A 24,893-nucleotide genomic window follows, 5' to 3' on the forward strand; every position below is an offset into this window, starting at 1 on the left:
TTGTCGACAAAACATGTATGAACCTGGGGTTAATAAAACCATCATGCTTTTATACACACATTTATTAGTGCCGTATTATTAATTTTATGGTCCATTAAAAGATTATTATCACTGTTTTTCATCAATTTGCCTTGCATCCACAATGTAGAAACGAAAAATCTAGAAATCAACTAAGAAAATAGATCCCAGCCACAGTTTTGTAAATATGACATAACCACCCCATGACAATTTCCAACATTTTTTGTTATCAAAAATAATTTTATAGTACATAATAATACAATTATAACTAACAAACATTTATTTGTTTATTCTTACTAAGCTTTAAAAATAAAAAAAATCCTGATATGCAGATCTATTGTACAAGGAAGCGTTTTTATGCCCCTGGATCGAAAAATGGGGGGTATATTGTTTTTGTCCTGTCTGTCTCTGTGTCTGTCTGTCTGTCTGTCATTCATTCATTCATTCATGGTGTGTGTCCCAAAACTTAAACCTTGATTAAAGTTTGATAACTTTTGCATTATTGAAGAAAGCAACTTCATATTTGGCATGCATGTGTATCTCAGGGAGATGCACATTTTTAGTGGTGAAAAGTCAAGGTCATCCTTCAAGGTCAAAGGTCAAATATCATTGTATTTTTCTTTCCTAAAACTTTAACCTTTGTTAAAGTTTGGTCATAACTTTTTTAATATTGAAGATAGCAACTTGATATTTGGCATGCATGTGTATCTCATGGAGCTGCGCGTTTTGAGTGGTGAAAGGTCAAGATCATCCTTCAAGGTAAAAGGTCAAATTAATGGCTTCAAAGCGGCGCAATAGGGGGCATTGTGTTTCTGACTAACACATCTCTTGTTTCTTTTCTTTTTGAGAATAATAAGCTTAGCTTTTTGAATTGTTGCTTTTTCACTTTAAGTGATCATGTTACTGTACTTGTTACAATAAACCTCCTAGTACATGTTTGGAAAATTATCAGATGTGCCAACAATTATCTGACAGGTTTTTTCCACATGATTTTTTTAAACCTAGCAAGCCCGCAGGCAGGCTGCTCTTTATTACAATGTTATCATCTCCTCATTGTTATCATACATTTAATTTCATTCAGTTTTACTAATGATAAACTCTTTATATATGCCTTTGATTTACGGCATGGTGGGTGGTTAATTTATTCACATTGGTTGAGCTGGCACATTTTTCTTTTTTCTAATGTATTTAAACAGGATAAATAATCATGCAGCAACGCAGTATTTAAGTACCATATTTTTTACATAAATCAAATAGTTTAGCAAATTATGGAAGTCCTCACATAATCATGTTTGAAACATAATGCCACCCATGTTTTGACTGAGTTTATTACACAAGACAAAGATATATATTTTTCGATAACCATACTTCATGTATTAATCATATTATTTGGTCATGAACTATTGGTTCATCAACGCATTTTTTTTCCACCATTTTGGCCTTAATAGGATTGGGAACATTTGCAGCATTTTGATGGTTGTTTTGCTAAACAATGTTTTAAAATTGAGAGTATTAGTGTTGTCATTATATTTACTAAGGTTGAAACTTGAACTTTATGGATGGAAGATGAACAAAATATTGAGATCTAGAAAAAAAGAAAAAAAAAATTGGGGGGGGGGGGACCTTCCATTGGGAATTTTTAACTCCAATTTGAGAAAAATATATATGTAAAATAATATGGTTTGTGTTTCTTTCTTATGGTGCTTTATTTTAAGATAAAAACGGTGTTTTGGACATTTAAAAAAATAACTAAAGCCCTTTATTTGCCATTAAAAGACTATGTTGTAATACCAGTCAGACCACAGCATTCAACATTTGCCACAAGCCTGTTTTTTATTATGTTATAAACATGTTATCATAAGGCAAATAAATAAGGAAGAGGACCAAAGACTTGCTGTGTTCAGGGATGTGCTGACAGCATGACCTGTCCGTTCAAGGGCAGTACATGACAAGCAAGCCAGGCGAAATGTTGTTCATGATTTCATGAACACTTCAAGCCAATCAAGAACTGTTCATGAACGGTTCTGAGAAAGTTCCTGAGCTTGGTTCATGAACTTTTGGACATGAACTGTTCTTAAGACATGTTCATGAACTGTTTATGAATTATTGTTGAACATTTCAAAGTTCATGAACAGTTCTTCATCTAACCATAAATACTTAGTGATGAACATTTCATGCACAAGTATTTCTAATGACTTTTCTGAGACAGACTTTAAGGATAATTCATGAATTCCTTTGTGCTAGATTTTTCATACATATTTTTGAAAGTAATATTGAAAATCTAGCATACAAATCTTGTAGATTTGTGAAACCTGTGAAGTTAGTATGAATATGCATAGTACTTTCACCACTGTAAGTTAGAGTTCTTGACCTGTTCTAGAGAATTTTAAGAACATTTGTACAAGAACTGTTCAAGAACTGCCTTCAGGAACACTTCAATAACTTTTTAAGGACCTTTCCTGTTCTTGAATTATTCTTTAACTATTCTTGAACACTTTAAGAACTTTTTTGAACAACATGTTTCCTTCTGATGTTCTTTAAAACAGGTCTACACAATGTTTTTGAACGTATGATGGACTTTTTAAGAATCCAATATGTTCTTAAAAGGATCTGTCATTGTTCTTGGAAGACTTAAAAGACAAGTTTAAGAACGTTTTAAAGACATCTTATTTCAAGAACAGTTTAAGATGATATCAAGAACTCAATGTACATTGCATTGCTGTTTTTACAAAGAAAGAATATTGTGTGCACAGGAAGTTGAAACGGAAAGCACATGGTTTATGTTATATTTGAAAATGTAAGTCTTTAATAAATTACCGGCTGAACTGATCAGCCATTGGTTCCATTTCAAGTTCTTTGGCACTGTAAGTGTAACCTATTCAGGGAAACCATTGATTAGTAAATGATTCTTGAACTGAAAATGAGACTATTAATAATCTTTTCAATACATGAATTATTCATGAACATATAGTGCAAAGTTGTATTATGAAATTTAAAGAGTATTATCAAACCACTTGTATCTCAGTTATTAGTGTTATATTTAAATTATTGTTATATGTTGCTATCAATATGTTAAGTGCTAATACAAGACTTGTTTCTTCTTATCCTGACCTGTTTGTTGAGCTTTAGTAACACTTATGATAACCTTTGCATAAATTGACAAATTCTTGTTCATGAATAGTTCATGAACACTTCATGCCACCTCAGTTCATGAACTCTTGAAGAACTATGGTTCATGAACTATTCACTTACAGTTAGTGAACAGAAAATGAGCCATTGAAAAATAGAAGGAAAATGTTCATGAACTGTTCATGAACAGCAAAACCCTGAAGAATTTTTCAAGAATTGTGTTGTTCATGAACTGTTCAAGAACACTTCATGCCATTGATGTTCATGAATAGTTCATGAACATTTCATGCCATAATGGTTCAAGAATAGTTCATGAACACTTCATGCCACACGGGTTCAAGAATAGTTCATGAACACTTCATGCCATAAGGGTTCAAGAATAGTTCATGAACACTTCATGCCATTAGGTTTCAAGAATATTTCATGAACACTTCATGCCATTAATGTTCATGAACAGTTCATGAACTAAAATTTCAAGAACTTTTCACAGACGTGGCTCATTTTCTGTTCACGAACTATTCATGAACAATTCATGAACTCAGTTCACGAACAGTTCATGAACTGTTCACGAATTATTCGTGAACTGCAGAACAACATTTCGCAGGGGAAGGCATGCTGTTAACATGCCTGTCAGCATAAAGCAGTGCCCTAGTTGACACTTTATAGGACTGAGGAGGCTATTGGTTACCTTGAAACTTGCACTATTTTCCTAGAAATGTGGTGCTAGCATATTACATGTCCAGTCAAGGACAATGTGACAAGGACAGTATGATAAGGGGGGGGGGATGTTGCTAAAATGCAAGTCAGCATAAAGCTGTCCTAGTGGACAATTTACAAGTGGCTAATTTGTTATCTTCAATATCATACTTTTTCCTAGAAGTTTGGTGACGACATTATTTATAGTGTCCATTTTGAAACTGCTGTAACTTATAATTATATTTCAATATCAAGTACAAGAGTTTCACATGTAAAATAGAATTTAACTGCATAATAACAAAAACAGAGATATTTCATGACTATGTAAAAGTGGACCATGAGACCATTTTGTTCAGTCTACTAAAGACTCTTTATCCCCAACTTCCCAATGCTGTTTCATTATGAGCACTTACAAAAGTTGATATTTTTAAACCCTCATATTTCTGACTTACAATTAAGACCTAATTGTAAAAAAAAGATAAATATATTTCTCTTAAAGGGGCCTTTTCACAGATTTCGTCATTTTTTAACTTATTCATTAAATGCTTTATATCGATAAATGTAAACATTGGATTGTAAAAGCTCCAGTAAAAAATCAAGAATAAAATTTAAAAAAGGAATAGAACATTGCCCGGACTGGGTTTCGAACCAGTGACCCCTGGAGTCCTGCCAGAGTCCTGAAGTAATAAAAAACGCTTTAGCCAACTGAGCTATTCCGCCGAGTACACCTACGTGACGTATTTTATACCTTATATAAGCAATTTTCGTAGTTTCAAAAAATTTAACGACAAAAACAGAACTCTCCAAATTATTCAATCGTTTCGCGTTGCAACGCTTTATATATTTTTAGGTTTTAAAATCGTCAAAAGATGCATATAATGGCTATATTAGACCATGGTAAATGTTCAGTATTACTGTTTCCTCACAAATATCATAACTAAAACGAAAATGTGCGATTCTGAAACAATTTTTTTCAATTTTGTCAATTTACCAAAGCGTGAAAAGATCCCTTTAAAGACACCATTTTTAGTTATGCCCCTTAAAAGTACATGAGAGGATAATATTTTTTTTATGAAGAAAATAACTGGACTTTAATAATTTCATACTTACGAAAGACTTCATATTTTAACCTTGTCAGATATTATGGTTAATGTATCAGAAACAGGGAATTTATTATCATGGTTTGGTCATGATAAAAAAGATCTTAACAAGTAAGGTCACAGCTGTGACTAATTATTTACTATTAGTTATCTAGATTTTATAGCATTGAATTCCATTTGAGGTTTACAATTCATGTTTGTTTTGTTTGAAGTGGAAAGCTGCATAAGTAAACAGAAAGATAAAAATATTTGCATAACGGGCCAATTAATTACAAAAACAAATCCCTTGAAAAGACATTTTATAGCTCTACAGTCTGCAGTCTGTTTACACTGACTAGATGACACATCAGATTGCAAAAGAAGAGCACATTTATTTCCCATTAGCTTGAATAACTTCCTTAATTATACATGCAAAGATAGGCATTATAACAATAAACAGTAAGTTAATATCACAATTTGTATCACATGTTATTGCTAATGACTTGTCATGTTAGGACAGTTAAATAAGTATTCTGAGAATAAAGCATGTGTTGCCTATAGTATAAGGACATTTAAAAGTGCTAAATAAATAAGAATGTGTCACAAACACACAGAAGAATACTCAAAAACAAAGCCACAATTAAAAAGGGGCATAATTTTAGGAATTTTTACATCAGACAATACATTTTGCACATGCACAACTTCATATTGCGAGGAACAAAGCTTGCAAAATCCATGGTTTAACTTCTATCAAGTCATGTAGGTTTGAAGGTCCGACCTTTTCACAAATTATGCATGAAATGATGTATGTCATTAAATGCTTTATATTTATAAATCTAAACATTGAATCTCCAGTAAAGCTCCTGAGTAAAAACAAGAATAAAATTAAAGAACGAAAAAAAGTAGCCCTCAACTGGGCTCGAACCACTGACTCCTGGAGTAAAAGTCTAACACTGAGACAAATCGGCCATCCTTGCTCATGTAATGAGTGATGTATTTTATACTTAATATAATTATAGCTCATAGCGTCACAAGATATAACAACAAAAACAGAACTCTCCAAATTATTCAATCGTTTTGCGTTGCAATGCTTCATAATTTACAGGTTTTGAAATCCTCAATAGATGCCTATAATGGATATTTTAGAGCATGGTTAATGTTCCGTAATACTGTTTCCTCACAAATACCGTATCATAACTACAATGAAAATGTTCGAATCTGAAACATTTTTTTTAAACCTCAATTAACCAAAATGTGAAAAGGTTCCTTTAATATGAGCCACACATGCCACAATGTATATGCTGTCAGCTTAGCTCATGACCAGACTGTGCATTCTTGCAGTCTTGTCAGGAGCTACCTTAAAAACTTGCATGACTATAAAACAGGGTAGCTCCTGACCAGATTTTACTGGCCGCATATGGCACAAGACCTATTTTCGCAGGATGTGGTTCATTAAAACATAACAGAGAGCATGAACTTTCTTTGTCATTTGCCAAAATCTGTAAGCAGTCTGCATTAAACAATTCTTGAAGAAGTACAACAGTGTACTGTAAAAATACAAAGAATGTAATTTTGAGACCACTCATGTACCAATCAAAAATGTATGTAAATTAACAACATGTTTAACACCAATAAATGACCTGCACTTGAAGTAGCTTGTAACAAAACTTGGTTTCTGATTTGTGAGCAAAAGAAAGCCAGCTGTTTAATACCACAGAAAGGCAATCTATCCCCAAAAATTAATATCCCCTCTGTAATAAATGGATTTGTATTGATCAGCTAGGCTAGTGTGATGAGTAGCCCATAATTATCAAATTCACCATCACTCAACGCCAAGACAATTGCCACAGGCACAGAGAACTGTGTTCCATCACGCCATCAATTTTGGTTTTGAATACAGTCTCCAATTCTATTGTGGGATGCTGGGTTTATGTGACACTCGTTACATTTTGAAAGACCCGAGCCTGAAACCATAATACTATGAGTCCCGCTCGGAGGAAATGGGGCTGAATTCAGTCTGCACATGCTAATCAGGGTCAACACTTCCGACATGACGTGTATGGTATTTTTGTTTACAAGGAAATCTGTTCTTAGCAAAAATCCAGTTTAGGCAGAAAGTATCATCCCAGAGTAGCCTGTGCAATATAAGACAACACTTTATGAACATGCATAAAGCTCCATGTTCCCAAAGCAAGGCTAACAAGAGATTGAAAAGCAATATGGTCCCCTACTGGTGAAACTCCACCATTGTCAGTTAAAAAAAATATATATATATATATATTTGTTGCCATAGTAACCAGAATTTTTTACATAGAAACAAAATGAAATGACGTGCATAATCTCCATATTTCCATCTATCCATGTTTCAAGTTTCATGAAAATATATTAAGAACTTTTAAAGTTATCACAGGATCCAGAAAAGTGTGACAGACTGACTGACAGACAGACAGACTGAAAGACAGACAGACGGAGTGCAAACAATAAATGCCACCCCAAGTATCACATTTGGGCATTAGACTTCCTCTATCAGTTGTGTCTGATCAGCAATAAATGTAGTCCCTGGGGGGAGCACAAGAAGAAAGTGTGCAAGTGTCACAATCAAAAGAGAGCATCATAAACATTATCAGAATCATAATTTGATCTTTTGCGTAATGTGCTTATCAGCCATACTACAACAGAATTTACAGCAAAACATTCTTCAAGTATGGGAATATGGACATAATGATAAGTTGTTTGGAATAATGAAGAGAATATCATGAGCTCTAAACAGCCACTTCAAATGGCAATGTAAATGACCCCATCAGTCATAAACACTTGTAGCCCATTATATATTCCAACTTGACCCATTACAATTATCCTGTAATATCCCCCTACCCTACCTTAATCCAAATGGTGTACTCATTGCAGCAAGTCTCATTCCCACTATTAGCTTTCTGTGCAAACAATTTTCTTTAAACAAGTCAGTTGTTTTAAGCCTGACAATGGCCCTTGAGGATCAATCAATATTGGCAATTTATCGACAGCTACTCCACTTAGTTCCCTTTAAAATCAGAGAGGACTTTATTGCCTTGTTTGATAAGAACAGGAAATCTGATAAATGGCATTTTGCATTTTGTTGGGAAGGTGGTCTGGATTTTTTATTGCAAAAGGGGGAGATGTATCTGGCGGTGATAATGTATACTGTATATGATTTGCTCTATAACTGAACCATTTACAGATTTCGTTAACTCTGTCAGTCTACATTATGACACAAACAGAAACATGCCATTATTCTTGATAGTTTCGAAAATGATGATGACCATGATGATGATGATGATGGTTGTGGTGGTGGTGGTGATGATGATGTTGATAATGGTGATGCTGCTGCTGCAGATGATGATGATGACCATATGATGATAATGACTTGTGTTGATGATGAGGAGGAAGATGATGATGAGGAGGAGGAGGATCAGTGATGATGATCATGGATTATGATGATGATGTTTATGAATAAGCACTCACAGAGATCATCATCAAAGTTTTCATCGGATTCTGTGCCGGAGTCTCGTTCTTCATCGTCAGCGTCCTGCAACGACAACCACACCAACTGCTTAATTATGAAATAAGAACACTGGTAAATTATGGCACAAGACCAACAACAATAAACATGTGAACACCAGCGTTTTTATCAACAAAGCAACAGAAGTGTTTGTTTATCAAGCCTTGCAGTAAGTAAGCAGCATTCACACATAATGGAAGAATGTAAAAAGCTGATCAAAAACACCCAATGGCATATGGTAGAAGGCATATGGTAGAGCGATAACCAGGCTTTATGCTAATGTAAATGCTGATAAATTGGTACAAAAATTCCTTGCTTACAAATTGCGATTGAGAGTCAGTCCCACGAAAATACTTTTCACTAGGAAAATTGATGCCTATTCATCACACTGCCAACCAACCAGAAATCAATCTCCCTGTGTACTATTAGCATCCGTGGGTTGCACTATTGGGCTATGCATGGAATATGAAGTCTTAACTCTTTCAGTGCTGGAACCGAATTTTGAAGGCCTTTGCAAACAGTTTGGATCCAGATGAGACACCACACAACGTGGCGTCTCATCAGGATCCAAACTGTTTGCTATTCTGATAGTATTCTTTGAAAAAAATCGAAGAAAGTGCTAATTTTAGAAATTCAGCAGATGACATTTTTGCAGACGACAAATTTCCCAGCATGCAAAGGGTTAATATTCAGGCTATAATAATCATTTATGGCACTGGTAAGCATTAGCACTTATTCAAATGATAAGCCATGGGACATTTAGCTGTGTCCACTCGAACTTTGCCAGAGTGCCATATCAACAATTTATGACAATTTCTTGTATGTATGTCAACCATTGCTTCTCTATTTGGAACATTTTCTATAAAAAGGCCTTTAAATATGTAGTCAAAGATCAAATTATTTACTCCCCAACGAAACTTTCATGAACAGTTCCTTCACAAAAAATGGTTTCTTCTTCTATGAACTCAGGTTCATTAGCTCATGAATTTAGGTTCATGATTAGTTAATGAAATACAGCAAGTCTTATTTATGGAACACCGTCCTTGAACTTATGTTCATGATACTTTAAATAATGAAGTGAACTTTATGCAATACAAAGCATTAACAGATCTGTAGAAAGAATGCGCATATAAATATTTTGAAATACTGGTATGTATGATTCGTGTTTTGCATTTACTTTTTTAAAGTTTCATTCAGTTTTTAGTGTTTCATGAACATGAATACATTATCAGAAGTATCTTATATAAGAAAAAGAAAAAATGAAACGCAAATGATGTTCATGTGATGCAGGTAAAAACTGCACCAACAAAAAACTGTCGGAGACGGGTGATGCTCCCCAAAGGTTTTTTTGTCACAATATTGCACTATATATTCAGACAAGAGGGCCTGAAAGGCCCAAAGTCGCTCACCTGAGATTCAAAGGAACTGACCTGTTCTGTGCAGCCCATGAGATGTCATTAGAACAATATGTTTTTACCAACTTTCATGACTAGTGAACACCCTGGCAGCCACGTTTTTCAACAGACCAGAACCATTTTCATACACATCCAAGATATCATTTAAACAAATATACTGACAAAGTTTCATGACGATTCATAAGTCCATATAAGGAAAAATGCCCCGCCCATGGGTGGCCATGTTTTTCAAGCAACTGGAACCACTTTCAAACTTGTCCAAAATATCATTGGGACAAATCTTCTCACAAAGTTTCATAATGATCGTACAATAAATATGGCTTCTAGAGTGTTAACAAGGTTTAACTATAGCTATATCAGGAAAAATGCCACGCCCCCTTGGCGGCCATGTTTTTCCACCAACCAGAACCATTTTCAAACTCATCCAAGATATACTTGGGACAAATCATCTGACCAAGTTTCATGATGATCGGACAAAAAATGTGGCCTCTAGAGTGTTAACAAGGTTTTACTAAAGCCATATAAGGAAAAATGCCTCGCCCCCTGGCAGCCATGTTTTTCAACCAACCAGCATCATTTTTGAACTTGTCCAAGATATTATTGGGGTGACTTTTGACCAAGTTTCATGAAGATCGGACAATAAATGTGGCCTCTAAAGTGTTAACAAGATTTTACTCTAGCCATATTGCCATATAAGGAAAAATACCCCGCCCCTTGGCAGCCATGTTTTTCAACCAAACTTAACCTTTTCGAACTCATCCAAGATATCATTGAGACCAATCTTTTGACTAAATTTCATGAAGATTGGACAATAAATGTGACCTCTGGAGTGTTCACAAGGTTTTACTATAGCCATATATAGCCATATAAGGAAAACTGCCCCGCCCCTTGGCAGCCATGTTTTTCAAGCAAACGTAACCATTTTCGAACTCATCAAAGATATCATTGAGACCAATCTTCCAACCAAATTTGATGAAGATTGGACAATAAATGTGGCCTCTAGAGTGTTAACAAGGTTTTACTATTGCCATATAAGAAAAACTGCCCCACCCCCTGGCGGCCATGTTTTTTCACCGATCTGGACCATTTTCGAACTCGTCCAAGATATCAATGACACCAATGTTTTACCAAGTTTCATGATGATTGGGCAAAAATTGTGACTTCTAGAGTGTTCACAAGGTTTCTCTATAGCCATTTAAGGAATACTGCCCCGCCCCCTGGCAGCCATGTTTTTCAACCGACCAGAACCATTTTTTAACTCAACCAACATATCATTTAGACAAACATTTTGACAAAGTTACATGAAGATTGGGCATCAAATGTGACTTCTACAGTTTTCACAAGGTTTTTCTTTTTTTGATCTAGTGACCTAGTTTTTGACCCAGCATGACCGAGATTCAAACTCAGTCAAGGTATCAATGGGACAAATGTTCTGACCAAATTTCATGAAGATCACACAATAAATGTGGCCTCTAGAGTTTTCACAAGGCAAAATGTTGACGACGCACTACGGACGACGCACAACGGACAAAAAGTGATCACAAAAGCTCACCATGAGCACGTTGTGCTCAGGTGAGCTAATAAAAGGAAACGTCTTGAGGGGCATAACTTTGGACAAAATAATATGATGGATGGTTTAGCAACTTAAAAATTTCAAAGGGCCATAACTCTCTAAATAAATCATCTAACCAGAACCCACAAATAACATGCGCATCTCCTCAAGGTAGTTAAGCTTCCCATAAAGCTTCATTGAATTCCAGTCAGTAGTTGGGGGGACAAGAATTGCACTATATGTAAAGTTTATAGAAAATTTCAAAGGGCCATAACTCTGTGAAAAAACATCCGACCATAACCGGCTGATAATATGCACATCTCCTGTTGGTAGTGAAGCTTCCTATAAAGTTTCATTGAATTCCGGTCATTAATTGCTGAGAAATAGCCCGGACAAAAATTGTGCACGGACAGACGAAGCAGTGACTATATGCTGCCCCAAAAAATTTTGGGGGAGCATAAAAAAACAGCCATGCTCTTTGACCTTACGGACTATCTGATAATTTTTTTCTCAAGGATTAACAAACATCAACGCAGAATATCTTTTTAAAAGATTCTTATTATAAATTTTAAATCAATTATAATTGCGCACATTTTTCCCAATTGGGCTGGTACCGGTACTTTTCCCAATCTAGCAAAAATCTCTGAGCTCACATACACATGTAAACATATATCAGCGTGTCAAATAGATATAATTATAAGACATGGCGACACAAGAGAATAATGAAATTTCTTGCCTACAGGGCATGAGCTATAAATCATAACTTATTATTTCCCATTCAGACCTTAGACTATATCAAACATAATTTATCTGAAATAATCATAAGCATGAAAGTATCTTATTTTCCCCAAGGGCACACTCAATCACATAACTGTGAAAGAAATAAAAGAGACGATTTAAAAAAAAAATGAATACCAGTACTCAATCTTTTATTAAACATGTTTACATATTTGTTATTCCTTTTCCTGATATATTTTATAAATAAATATTCAAAGTTCATTATTTATTAAAAAGCTATCAGAGGTGTCAAGAGGTATACTCAATATTGCGCCCTGAGGAAAGTGAATTGTATGCCTGAAGGACATTAATATACAAGCAGGCAAAATTTACTATATGTGCTATTATCCGAACCACCAAAATACAAAATGCTAAATTGGTTTCCACATGTACCATCCATTAACACGAAAGGGCTTTAAGTCTTTGTTTTGAAGGTCTAATTATTGTTTAACATCTGTGCCATGTATGCGTTATAAGAACTTTTGCCAGCAGTTACATATACTTAATAACCTGCCACCCATTACAGTCATACCATCATTTCATTCATTACTTCATTCCCCCTGTAGCCATTAGGTAATTACATTAAAACCTTTGATATAGACTATTCTACCACCCGATGTCACACTGACCGATCACATGTCCACATTGACAGATTACCCCACACAGCTGTTAAAACATAGCAGTCCATAGGGACAGGATTTAAATCAGTTCTATGTAACTAAAAACAACCTTTTCACATATTTTGGCATGTACTGAAGTTTGTCATTAAATGCTTTCAATTGATAAATTTAAAAATTGGAATTGAAAAGCTCCAGTAAAACAATTATAAAATTAAAGAAATAAATAATAGTAACCCTTAATTTTGCCCAAACCAGTGATCCATGGAGTAAAAGTCTACCACTTAAACCACTTGGCCATCCGTGCTCATACAGCGCAATGTGTATTTTATACTTCATATAAGCATTCCTCGTAGTGGCACAAAATAAAATGGTAACAACAGAACTCTCCACATGTTTCACGTTTGTAGCGCTTTATAATGTTTAGGATTTTTAATTGTCAAAAAATGATTATCATAGATATTTAAGAGCATGGTAAATGTTCAGTATTACTGTTTCCTCGCAAATATCACAACAACAATGAAAATTCGCATATCTTAAAAAATTCTTTTCAGTTTTGTCAATTTACAAAAACATGAAAATGTCAATTTAAGTGTATTGAATAATAGCACATATTACTCAAATATCTACATGCTATAAATGGTATCAAGGAAAATACCATTTCAATTTCACATGTGTGTGTTCAATAATGAGAAATAATATGCTATCAATTTAAAAAAATAAAATAAAAAAAAAAAAAAATGCTTATAATTGAGAATTCTGCGACAGCAAAGTCATTATGACATTTTAATATATTACATCATTCTTCCGTGGTTCAAAAACATAAATTTAATGTTAAGCTTTCAAAAAGAGTTTTAATCTTATATGATCACTTAATACTCCATTAGAAAATTTGAGGACTGAAAGAAAACGTACAGGCATAGATCGTAATAATTTAGGCATTTAAATTTCAAAAAAGCCCATTAAATGCTGTTAACATAACCACTTCGCTTCATGATCCAATTCGAGACTTTGATTACCTGAGCGTGCTATGAAGAAATTACTTCCAAATCCGGCATGAAAGACAGAGTTATTTATATGTAGAGAGACATATAAAATTTGCATCAACATCTCTGTGGGTGACATTACATGGCTTTATTTTCTGATTTACTGGATCCATGGTGCAGTAAAACTAGCAGAGACAGTGAATCAATTGTATTGAACATGTAATCTGAAAATAGTCTCACATCACCATTTATAAGAGAGATCCAATATAAAGTGTTGGCCAACTGCCAAGGCACATCAAGCCAAACTTATTAAGGACGACACAGAACTCTTGCTGCTAGAGCCTGATGTGATATTGGTTTTGCCTGATTTCGGTTCAACTGATTGACAAGTTTGTAAGTACTTTTCGTAAAACCTGTTATTTGTGTCGGAGGGAAAATGTATAAGATTGCCGAGTCAGTAAAAAAATCAATCTCCTGACTTTGCTGGAATTATGATTACTGAAGTCACTGACAAACGAGCTACATTATGCAAAAAAGGGTCTTAAGCCATACACTGCAATTGTAGCTCCAGACCAGCCAACGCATTCCCTCAGTCCTGTTGCTGACTGGTTAACTCTTTCAGTGCTGGAACCGAATTTTGAAGGCCTTTGCAAACAGTTTGGATCCAGATGAGACGCCACAGAACGTTGCGTCTCATCTGGATCCAAACTGTTTGCTATTCTGAAAGTATTCTTTGAAAAAAAATGGAAGAAAATGCTAATTTTAGATATTCTGCAGACAACATTTTAGCAGACGACAAATTTCCCAGCATGCAAAGGGTTAAGAGATCAGCAAGAAATTAGAACTTTTATTTGAGAAGCACCTGGACAGCAATTGACTCAGAGTTGACTACAAGTGATCCCTTATGATTACAAAACTGGTGCACTTCAACTTAGTATCTTAAGAAATGATGTCAATTAGTCAAAGCAATAATTTCCTCAAATGTGGATGGTACAAAATGAAGACATTTTCTTAATTAAGTACATGTACATGTTATACATGATCAGTCTAGAATTAAGACTGGAATACACTAGCACTTTTTTGAAAACATTAATATTGCACTTCCGTTTGAAATAATTACTTTTGAAGCAAACTTGTGTGTTGTTTTTTTTTTGCTCAAATGATGAAGAATTTGCTGACTCCGGGACAAAATTTTGTTACATATCAATAAAAACATCACAACAAATGGGCCCAAATTAAATAGAAAATGTTACAAATTTTTTCGGTAAAAACAAGCCAAACACATTTTATCCTTCCAATTGAATTGAATGTAAAATTATGTAATTTGTCTGGAATGAGGTCATTGACTGTATACTAAACTGCCCTTAAGCAGCTGTCTGAACTCTGATGCTAAATTCAGGGTTGAAAGTTGTGGTGGAGTTTAGGAGCAGATGGTATCAGTTAATACTATGATAAGATGATTAGATATGCACTATGTATATTTAGAAGTCATTAGCAGCGTTGCATATTGAGATGAAAAGTTTACCTGTTTTTTGTTTATTAAAAAAACACAGCAACTACCAGTACCTTTAATCCTCTACTGTAACAAATTATTACTGCTGCAACACTCTATGATTATTATGAGTTTAATTGTAAAAATACATGTACTTGAAAACCATAAGAACATAAAATGTAACTCTGTAATCTTAAATTTCTCAATTACCTACATGAACTTCACAACTAAGTCAGCAAATTTGGTTGATGTAGTTAAAAGGACTGTAAAAGTTCATCTAATAATACTCATTCTTCATTTAATATTGCTCATGAACAGTTCATGACAAATAAAATATAGATAATTAAGATTGGGATTCTAAACAGTACATGATTTTTAATGACTATCTTTGCAATTAAGTTTTTGTCAAAATAATTATTTCATGAACTCTTACGAATGATTGAATTACTTTATTACTCGAAAAAAGCATCAAATCTTTTACAACCTTAATGTACAGGGGCTTGCATTTTATGAGCCAGTTATATAACTTTCAATATAAAGAAGTCCTGAATAATTTTATGGCTGTATTGCCTAAGGTCTACATTTATTTCTGCTGTGATTCCCTTGCTTCAGTTCCCTTGCTTCAGTTCCCTTGGTTCAGTTCCCTTGGTTCAGTTCACCAGTGAACTATGTGAGCTAAAAATCATGACCTTTCCTTCTGTCCTGAACGCATAAAAAGCAAATGAGCTGTGCTCTGTGAAAAGGGGGTTTAGCAAAAATCAAGTTAAGGCCAAAGTGTCGTCCCTGATTAGCTTGTGCGGACTGCACAGGCTAATCTGGGATGACACTTTACGCACATGCATTAAACCCCCTTTTCACAGATCACAGCCCAAATATTAATTTGACAGCTAAGCCATCAAAATAACAATTTACTTTCCACTTAACTACTAAGGTATTCATTTCAAGTAGAATGGGCCTCGGTTTTTGTTCTCAACCAAAAACCTGAAGTCAGAGCACTTGGAGCACTTGGCACGCGATTTATTGGCAGTGAAAGCTGGCACTGACTTGGACCTGTTTTTATGAACAAATTATAACTGTGCCAAAATATTTGCAGCCTTTCCCACAGCCATCTGCATGCCTTAAATTGGAATTAAGGAACTGTGTTCTGTCTCATGAGATCAGGAATATGAGACTGGAAACATTTGTTTCTGTAACATCATTGTTATTCCATAAAAAACAAAGATTTTTTTAATTTGTATTTTGTAATGTGCTGTTATGTAACAACTATTTTAAATTTGATATAGCTGACCCTCTTCTGTTTCAATTCCTAAACTGGCCATTTTTGTTGTTTATTTTCAAACACATCCTTTTTTTATGATAAACAATATTATAGACCTGACAATCCCTTAATCAGATATCCATAATAATTATAATAATAATAATAATAATAATAATAAAAATAATAATAATGTTTGGAACCAGAATTTTAATCAATTTAAGTAAAATTGTTTCATGCCAGACAAGATTTTTATGCAGCGATAATTACTTTTTCAAAATTATTAGTTTCTACAACTGAATCTACAAAATCTAAACTCTTGCATTAGCCTGAATAATAATCTCAATGTCTAGATCTGTTTTGACAGCACATATTTTTATGTGCTATTATAAAGGTACAGGCTGTTGCTTTGAAACACCCAATATGAACAAAAAACAAGGGCTGTTTGTAAAACATGCATGCCCCCCATATGGGCTGTCCGTTATAGTGGCAGCCATTGTGTGAATACATTTTTTGTCACTGTGACCTTGACCTTTGACCTAGTGACCTGAAAATCAATAGGGGTCATCTGCAAGTCATGATCAATGTACCTATGAAGTGTCATGACCCCGGCGAAATGTTGTTCATGATTTCATGAACACTTCAAGCCAATCAAGAACTGTTCATGAACGGTTCTGAAAAAGTTCCTGAGCTTGGTTCATGAACTTTTGGACATGAACTGTTCTTAAGACATGTTCATGAACTGTTTATGAATTATTGTTGAACATTTCAAAGTTCATGAACAGTTCTTCATCTAACCATAAATACTTAGTGATGAACATTTCATGCACAAGTATTTCTAATGACTTTTCTGAGACAGACTTTAAGGATCCATCATGAATAATTCATGAATTCCTTTGTGCTAGATGTTTCATACATATTTTTGAAAGTAATATTGAAATGTTTAGCATACAAATCTTGTAGATTTGTGAAACCTGTGAAGTTAGTATGAATATGCATAGTACTTTCACCACTGTAAGTTAGAGTTCTTTACCTGTTCTAGAGAATTTTAAGAACATTTGTACAAGAACTGTTCAAGAACTGCCTTCAGGAACACTTCAATAACTTTTTAAGGACCTTTCCTGTTCTTGAATTATTCTTAAACTATTCTTGAACACTTTAAGAACTTTTTTGAACAACATGTTTCCTTCTGATGTTCTTAAACAGGTCTACACAATGTTTTTGAATGTATTTTATGAATCCAATATGTTCTTAAAAGGATCTGTCATTGTTCTTGGAAGACTTAAAAGACAAGTTTAAGAACGTTTTAAGGACATCTTATTTCAAGAACAGTTTAAGATGATATCAAGAACTCAATGCACATTGCATTGCTGTTTTTACAAAGAAAGAATATTGTGTGCACAGGAAGTTGAAACGGAAGGCACATGGTTTATGTTATATTTGAAAATGTAAGTCTTTAATAAATTACCGGCTGAACTGATCAGCCATTGGTTCCATTTCAAGTTCTTTGGCACTGTAAGTGTAACCATTTCAGGGAAACCATTGATTAGTAAATGATTCTTGAACTGAAAATGAGACCATTCATAATCTTTTCAATACATGAATTATTCATGAACATATAGTGCAAAGTTGTATTATGAAATTTAAAGAGTATTATCAAACCACTTGTATCTCAGTTATTAGTGTTATATTTAAATTATTGTTATATGTTGCTATCAATATGTTAAGTGCTAATACAAGACTTGTTTCGTCTTACCCTGACCTGTTTGTTGAGCTTTAGTAACACTTATGATAACCTTTGCATAAATTGACAAATTCTTGTTCATGAATAGTTCATGAACACTTCATGCCACCTCAGTTCATGAACTCTTGAAGAACTATGGTTCATGAACTATTCACTTACAGTTCGTGAACAGAAAATGAGCCATTGAAAAATAGAAGGAAAATGTTCATGAACTGTTTGTGAACAGCAAAACCCTGAAGAATTTTTCAAGAATTGTGTTGTTCATGAACTGTTCAAGAACACTTCATGCCATTGATGTTCATGAATAGTTCATGAACATTTCATGCCATATTGGTTCAAGAATAGTTCAAGAACACTTCATGCCACACAGGTTCAAGAATAGTTCATGAACACTTCATGCCATAAGGGTTCAAGAATAGTTCATGAACACTTCATGCCATTAGGTTTCAAGAATATTTCATGAACACTTCATGCCATTAGTGTTCATGAACAGTTCATGAACTAAAATTTCAAGAACTTTTCACAGACGTGGCTCATTTTCTGTTCACTAACTATTCGTGAACAATTCATGAACTCAGTTCACGAACAGTTCATGAACTGTTCACAAATTATTTGTGAACTGCAGAACAACATTTCGCAGGGGTATCCTAGGCAAAAGTGTTCTTGAGTTATCATCTGGAAACAATTTTACTGTTTCGGGTCACCGTGACCTTGACCTTTGACCTAGTGACCTGAAAATCAATACGGGTCATCTGCGAGTCACGATCAATGTACCTATGAAGTTTCATGATCCTAGGCGTAAGCCTTCTTGAGTTATCATCCGGAAACCATTTAACTATTTCGGATCACCGTGACCTTGACCTTTGACATAGTGACCTGAAAATCAATAGAGGTCATCTGTGAGTCATGATCAATCTACCCATGAAGTTTCATGATCCTAGCAGTCTTCGAAATTAGCTTTGAAAAGTTACATGCCAGTCGGGCCAGTTACTTAAGAATTTTTACATGCCAAACATATTTTTTACATGCCCAAACTTTTTTAACCAAAATTATAACAAAACACAACATTTTAACACTTACATGCTACACATAGTAAAGCAGAACATTTGTTTCAATAGTAGTGAATACAATTACATCTTATCAATCACTAGAATTAAGACGGTCGATCGTTACACCAGTGCTCTTGAAAAGAGCGTTCTCTGGTGTCCTCGTACCATTTCTTGGCTTCCTTTTTCTCTAAATCATTGTCAATTTTCTATTTTGGGAGTGCTTTATCGGGCTTAGCCCCATCAACATACTTTAGATACTGCCTCTATGTCGACAATGACATTTGTTTACATTGACAAAAACGGAAGCGTATTACTTGATTGAAATGATCGATTCAAAAAGCATCTTCTCGATTAATGTCTAGAGAAACCGTCGATAAGAACCGAATGTGACCGAACTGCATCGGTCAAAAACAATAACGATGACGTGTGCAAGCAGGTGCGTGTTGTTAAACCAATCGAATTTCATTGTTTTACAACTTACAGCAAGGTGTTTGTTCGCAAAATTGAAAAATAGATCTGCAAATATCAAGAACCGCTTACGATTTTTTTATTAACTGTCAATTGGCTTCAATAATTTACATGCCCGGCGGGCCACAAACGTGAATTTTTGTATGTGCCCGGCAGTAATTTTACTCGCCACGGGCGATCGGGCGTGTGCTAAATTCGAAGACTGTCCTAGGCATATGTGTTCTTGAGTTATCATCCGGAAACCATTTTACTATTTAGGATTACCGTGACCTTGACCTTTGACCTAGTGACCTCAAAATCAATAGGGGTCATCTGCAAGTCATGATCTATCTACATATAAAGTTTCATGATCCTAGGCGTATGCGTTCTTGAGTTGTCATCCGGAAACCATTTTACTATTTTGGGTCACCATGACCTTGACCTTTGACCTAGTGACCTCAAAATCAATAGGGGTCATCTGCAAGCCATGATCAATGTACCTATGAAGTTTCATGATCCTAGGCATATGCGTTCTTGAGTTATCATCCGGAAACCATTTTACTATTTCGGGTCACCATGACCTTGACCTTTGACCTAGTGACCTCAAAATCAATAGGGGTCATCTGCAAGTCAGGATCTATCTACCTATAAAGTTTCATGATCCTAGGCCTAAGCTTTCTTGAGTTATCATCCGGAAACCACCTGGTGGACGGACCGACCGACAGACAGACCGACCGACATGTGCAAAGCAATATACCCCCTCTTCTTCGAAAGGGGGCATAACAATTAAATGTCACTTTTCAACACTACCGTGTGTATTAATTTATAGAGAAAATAATAACTGCAATTCAATCTTGCCAAAGTAATCTATCCTTGTCTGAAGTATATTGTATTTTGGACATGAAGATAATGGTAAGTAATACATTTTCAGGATAGAAAACTTGGTAAATATACCGTATGTCTAAGGATAAGTGCAGGATTTTTTTAACTTTAAGGATTTTCTTTTCTCAATTAATAAATTATAAAGATAATCTTTACAAAAAAAGCAATATAAAAATAAAATAGGGTAACACAAATCACAAGCAAGGCATACCAATGCAATATATTTAAATCTGTGGTATATGACTGTGACAGTTCAGTTTGTATTTAGCATTAAATTGTATGCAAACACAAAAAAGAGCATTAAAAAACATTTCCATCTAATTATACTAGAAAGGCACTTAACCAATTTACTGAATATAACCACAAAACGTGTAACCTAATCTTGCATTGTAAAACCTGTTACCACGTTCAAAAGATATGCATAATTATGACTTGTCATCTTTTTTTGCATTTTGTGGAGATTTGTTTACAACATATCCAGGTCTATAAGCAGCAGCAGCCGTATATGTCTTAAGCACGTTTTTTTTTAACATAACTAGGTAGTTTATGCAGATTTACGCAATAAAAAATGATGTACAAAATAGCTCTAGGATTTAATTGCCCTTGTTGTTCAAACCTGTATCATAAAGGGACCAAAACATACCGTAAGATCATAGATGGATAGAATTTTATTTCAGACTTGTACAGGGTTTATGGTCTACAACACATGAAATAATATAAATTGTGTAAATGTGTATTGCATGGTTGAACATAAACATCTTGAAAAAGTAATACACATAACACACAACTAAATCATTCTATTATTACCATAAAATATTTGTAATTTAACATTTGCTTTTGTTGAAACTTACTTCCTTTTTAAAATTTACGACTTTACAAAACAAAGGTTCTGCTACACTTCTACGTTCTAATTTATAAATAGACCAACAAGCGCTGTGTTTGTGAAACACAATGCCCCCTACTGCGCCGCTTTGAAGCCATATATTTGACCTTGAAGGATGACCTTGACCTTTCATCACTCAAAATGTGCAGCTCCATGAGATACACATGCATGCCACATATCAAGTTGCTATCTTCAATATTGCAAAAGTTATTGCAAAACTTTAACCTTGAAGGTCAAAGTTTTGGAACAGAATGACAGACAGACAGACAGGCCAAAAACAATATACCTCCGATCATTCGATCTGGGGGCATAAAAAGCATATTAATTACAGATTCTCTGTTTGAGCACTTAACCCCTAAAATAGACATGAACTCGGTCAAATAATCTATGATGCATGAATTAAATGGCTCAATTTAATCAACATTCCATTTACATTCCATGTCATCATGACATGTGTTGTCTAGACATGGCAACACAATGCAAATTAAAAAATGCTGCAACAGATTTATCTTCAAGTGATAAAAATGTTATAAATAAATTATTAGTTCTCACTCATTTTAATGGTCTATTGTGCGATATACACTGTTACGTTTTAGCTTTGAGGTATTCAAAAGCACAGCTGGCTCCTATTCGAACTCGGGCAAACTTTCTAAAAATGATGACAATATACAGCTTCCAAAAAACAAAAAAGCAACAGGGAAATCTGATGTTTTGAGGACAAAATGCAACAAGGGCTGTTTGTAAAACATGCATGCCCCCCATATGGGCTGTCCGTTGTAGTGGCAGCCATTGTGTGAATACGTTTTTTGTCACTGTGACCTTGACCTTTGACCTAGTGACCTGAAAATCAATAGGGGTCATCTGCGAGTCATGATCAATGTACCTATGAAGTGTCATGATCCTAGGCAAAAGCGTTCTTAAGTTATCATCCGGAAACCATTTTACTGTTTCGGGTCACCGTGACCTTGACCTTTGACATAGTGACCTGAAAATCAATATGGGTCATCTGTGAGTCATGATCAATGTACCTATGAAGTTTCATGATCCTTTGCGTAAGCGTTCTTGAATTATCATCCGGAAACCATTTAACTATTTCGCGTCACCGTTACCTTGACCTTTGACCTAGTGACCTCAAAATCGGGTCATCTGCGAGTCATGATCAATCTACCAATGTAGTTTCATGCTCCTAGGCATATGTGTTCTTGAGTTATCATCCGGAAACCATTTTACTATTTCGGGTCACCGTGACCTTGACCTTTGACCTAGTTACCTGCAAATCAATAGGGGTCATCTACGAGTCATGATCTATCTACCTATGAAGTTTCATGATCCTAGGCGTATGCGTTCTTGAGTTATCATTCGGAAACCATTTTACTATTTCGGGTCACCATGACCTTGACCTTTGACCTACTAACCTCAAAATCAATAGGGGTCATCTGCGAGTCATGATCTATCTACCTATGAAGTTTCATGATCCTAGGCGTATGCGTTCTTGAGTTATCATCCGGAAACCATTTTACTATTTCGGGTTACCGTGACCTTGACCTTTGACCTAGTGACCTCAAAATCTATAGGGGTCATCTGCGAGTCATGATCAATGTACCTATGAAGTGTTATGATCCTAGGCCCAAGCGTTCTTGAGTTATCATCTGGAAACCACCTGGTGGACGGACCGACCGACAGACCGACCGACCGACAAACCGACCGACATGTCATGTGCAAAGCAATATACCCCCTCTTCTACGAAGGGGGACATAAAAATGAAATTCTATGTTCATTAAAAGAAAAGACAAACAAAAACAGTTTGAAATGTTGTTTTCCTGTTTTCCTTTAAAATCTTTCATAAGTGATAAGTTACAAACTACATTTTAATACCAAAAATCTACAGACAATGCCATCAGTGTCTATGTAAATTATTTAAAATCTGCTTTGCAAAATGCACCGCTAAAAAAGCAAGGCATGTGCCAGACAATGTTACGCCCACCTATTTGTGATGATGAGTGTACACCCACTTATTTCAGATGACATTTTCACATCTGTTGTTTTTTTCCAACAAGAAGACATTTGAATGCATGTAATTACTCGGCACAGCAATCGCACTGCCTTTCAAAACCTGAGAGGCTTCACATTTAAACATAATTGTATTTTAAACTTTTTTTTTCTTAAACTTATCTGTTCCATTACAATTGGCACAACAGCAGCTTGATGGATGAAAGTTAAACTCAGAAACTGTTAACATGGGCTTTATGCCATCAATTATTTGTGGAAGTCAGTCCCCTTATGTAAACATTAATTAATGCAGTATAAACACCAAACTGTATAACGGGCATGTTTTACCTTTTAAATGTTGAGCATCAGGCTAATCAATCATGCACACTGCAACCATAGCAGCAGGAAATAACAACTTATATCATTAAAATAACCAGTTCAATCATTCACACTGCAACCATAGCAGCAGGAAATAACAACTTATATCATTAAAATAACCAGTTCAATCATTCACACTGCAACCATAGCAGCAGGAAATAACAACTTATATCATTAAAATAACCAGTTCAATCATTCACACTGCAACCATAGCAGCAGGAAATAACAACCAGAATATTAAATTGAAGATGATTGTTTTATTGTTGCTGAATATACTTTGAAACAATAAAAGGTGATATGTTTTAAGGAGCAATATAACACCATAGGTTTCTGACACAGAAAATATACTTTTAATATAGTTTTCAATGAACCAGCATAAGCTGAAATCAAGTTAACCATCAAATGTGTCTTGTTCTGAGAAAACTGGGCATAATGCATTTGCGTCTAAAGTGTCGTCCCAGATTAGCCTGTGCAGTCTGCAGATTTTCGATAAAAAGGGACTTCCTTTAAATGAAAAATACCATTTAAGCGGAAAGTGTCGTCTGGGACGACACTTTATGCACAAGCATTATGCCCAGTTTTCTCAGAATGCGACTCAAATAATTTCTTATCAGAAACTGCCATTTTCGTTTAGAGCTTCACCTATTGTTCTAGAGGCAGGAAGCCCAAGTTGGTGTAACTTCTAAGTTCTTGTCTTTTTAGCATATTACTGTGATACTTCACATAAGTTTTCAATACAAACACTGACATTTCGCAAAGCCTGTTTACTATGCTGACATGATTAACAATTTTCTACAGTCTGACGTGAATGCTTTTTGACATCTTGCTGAACTTTTAAACTCCTAATATAAAGTTAACACAAACCAGATGGTAATTCCTGCTAATCAGTCACTGTAAGCTATTTTTAAGTACCCTGTACATGTAAATGAAATGGGCACAGTGCTCTGTGAAGATAAGCCTGTACAAT

At 34.9% G+C, this 24,893-nt stretch overlaps 1 protein-coding gene across 1 annotated transcript in view; it reads right to left on the bottom strand.

The window, feature by feature from the left end:
• LOC127873720 (uncharacterized) overlaps positions 1–24,893 on the bottom strand; it is a 33,948-nt gene that overhangs the window by 6,036 nt on the left and 3,019 nt on the right. Inside the window, exon 2 of the mRNA XM_052417682.1 lies at positions 8,424–8,487. Coding sequence (XP_052273642.1) covers positions 8,424–8,487 — 64 coding nt within the window. The remainder of the gene's footprint in view (positions 1–8,423; positions 8,488–24,893) is intronic.

Source organism: Dreissena polymorpha, chromosome 3 (genome assembly GCF_020536995.1).
Source record: "Dreissena polymorpha isolate Duluth1 chromosome 3, UMN_Dpol_1.0, whole genome shotgun sequence".
Lineage (NCBI taxonomy): Eukaryota > Metazoa > Mollusca > Bivalvia > Myida > Dreissenidae > Dreissena > Dreissena polymorpha.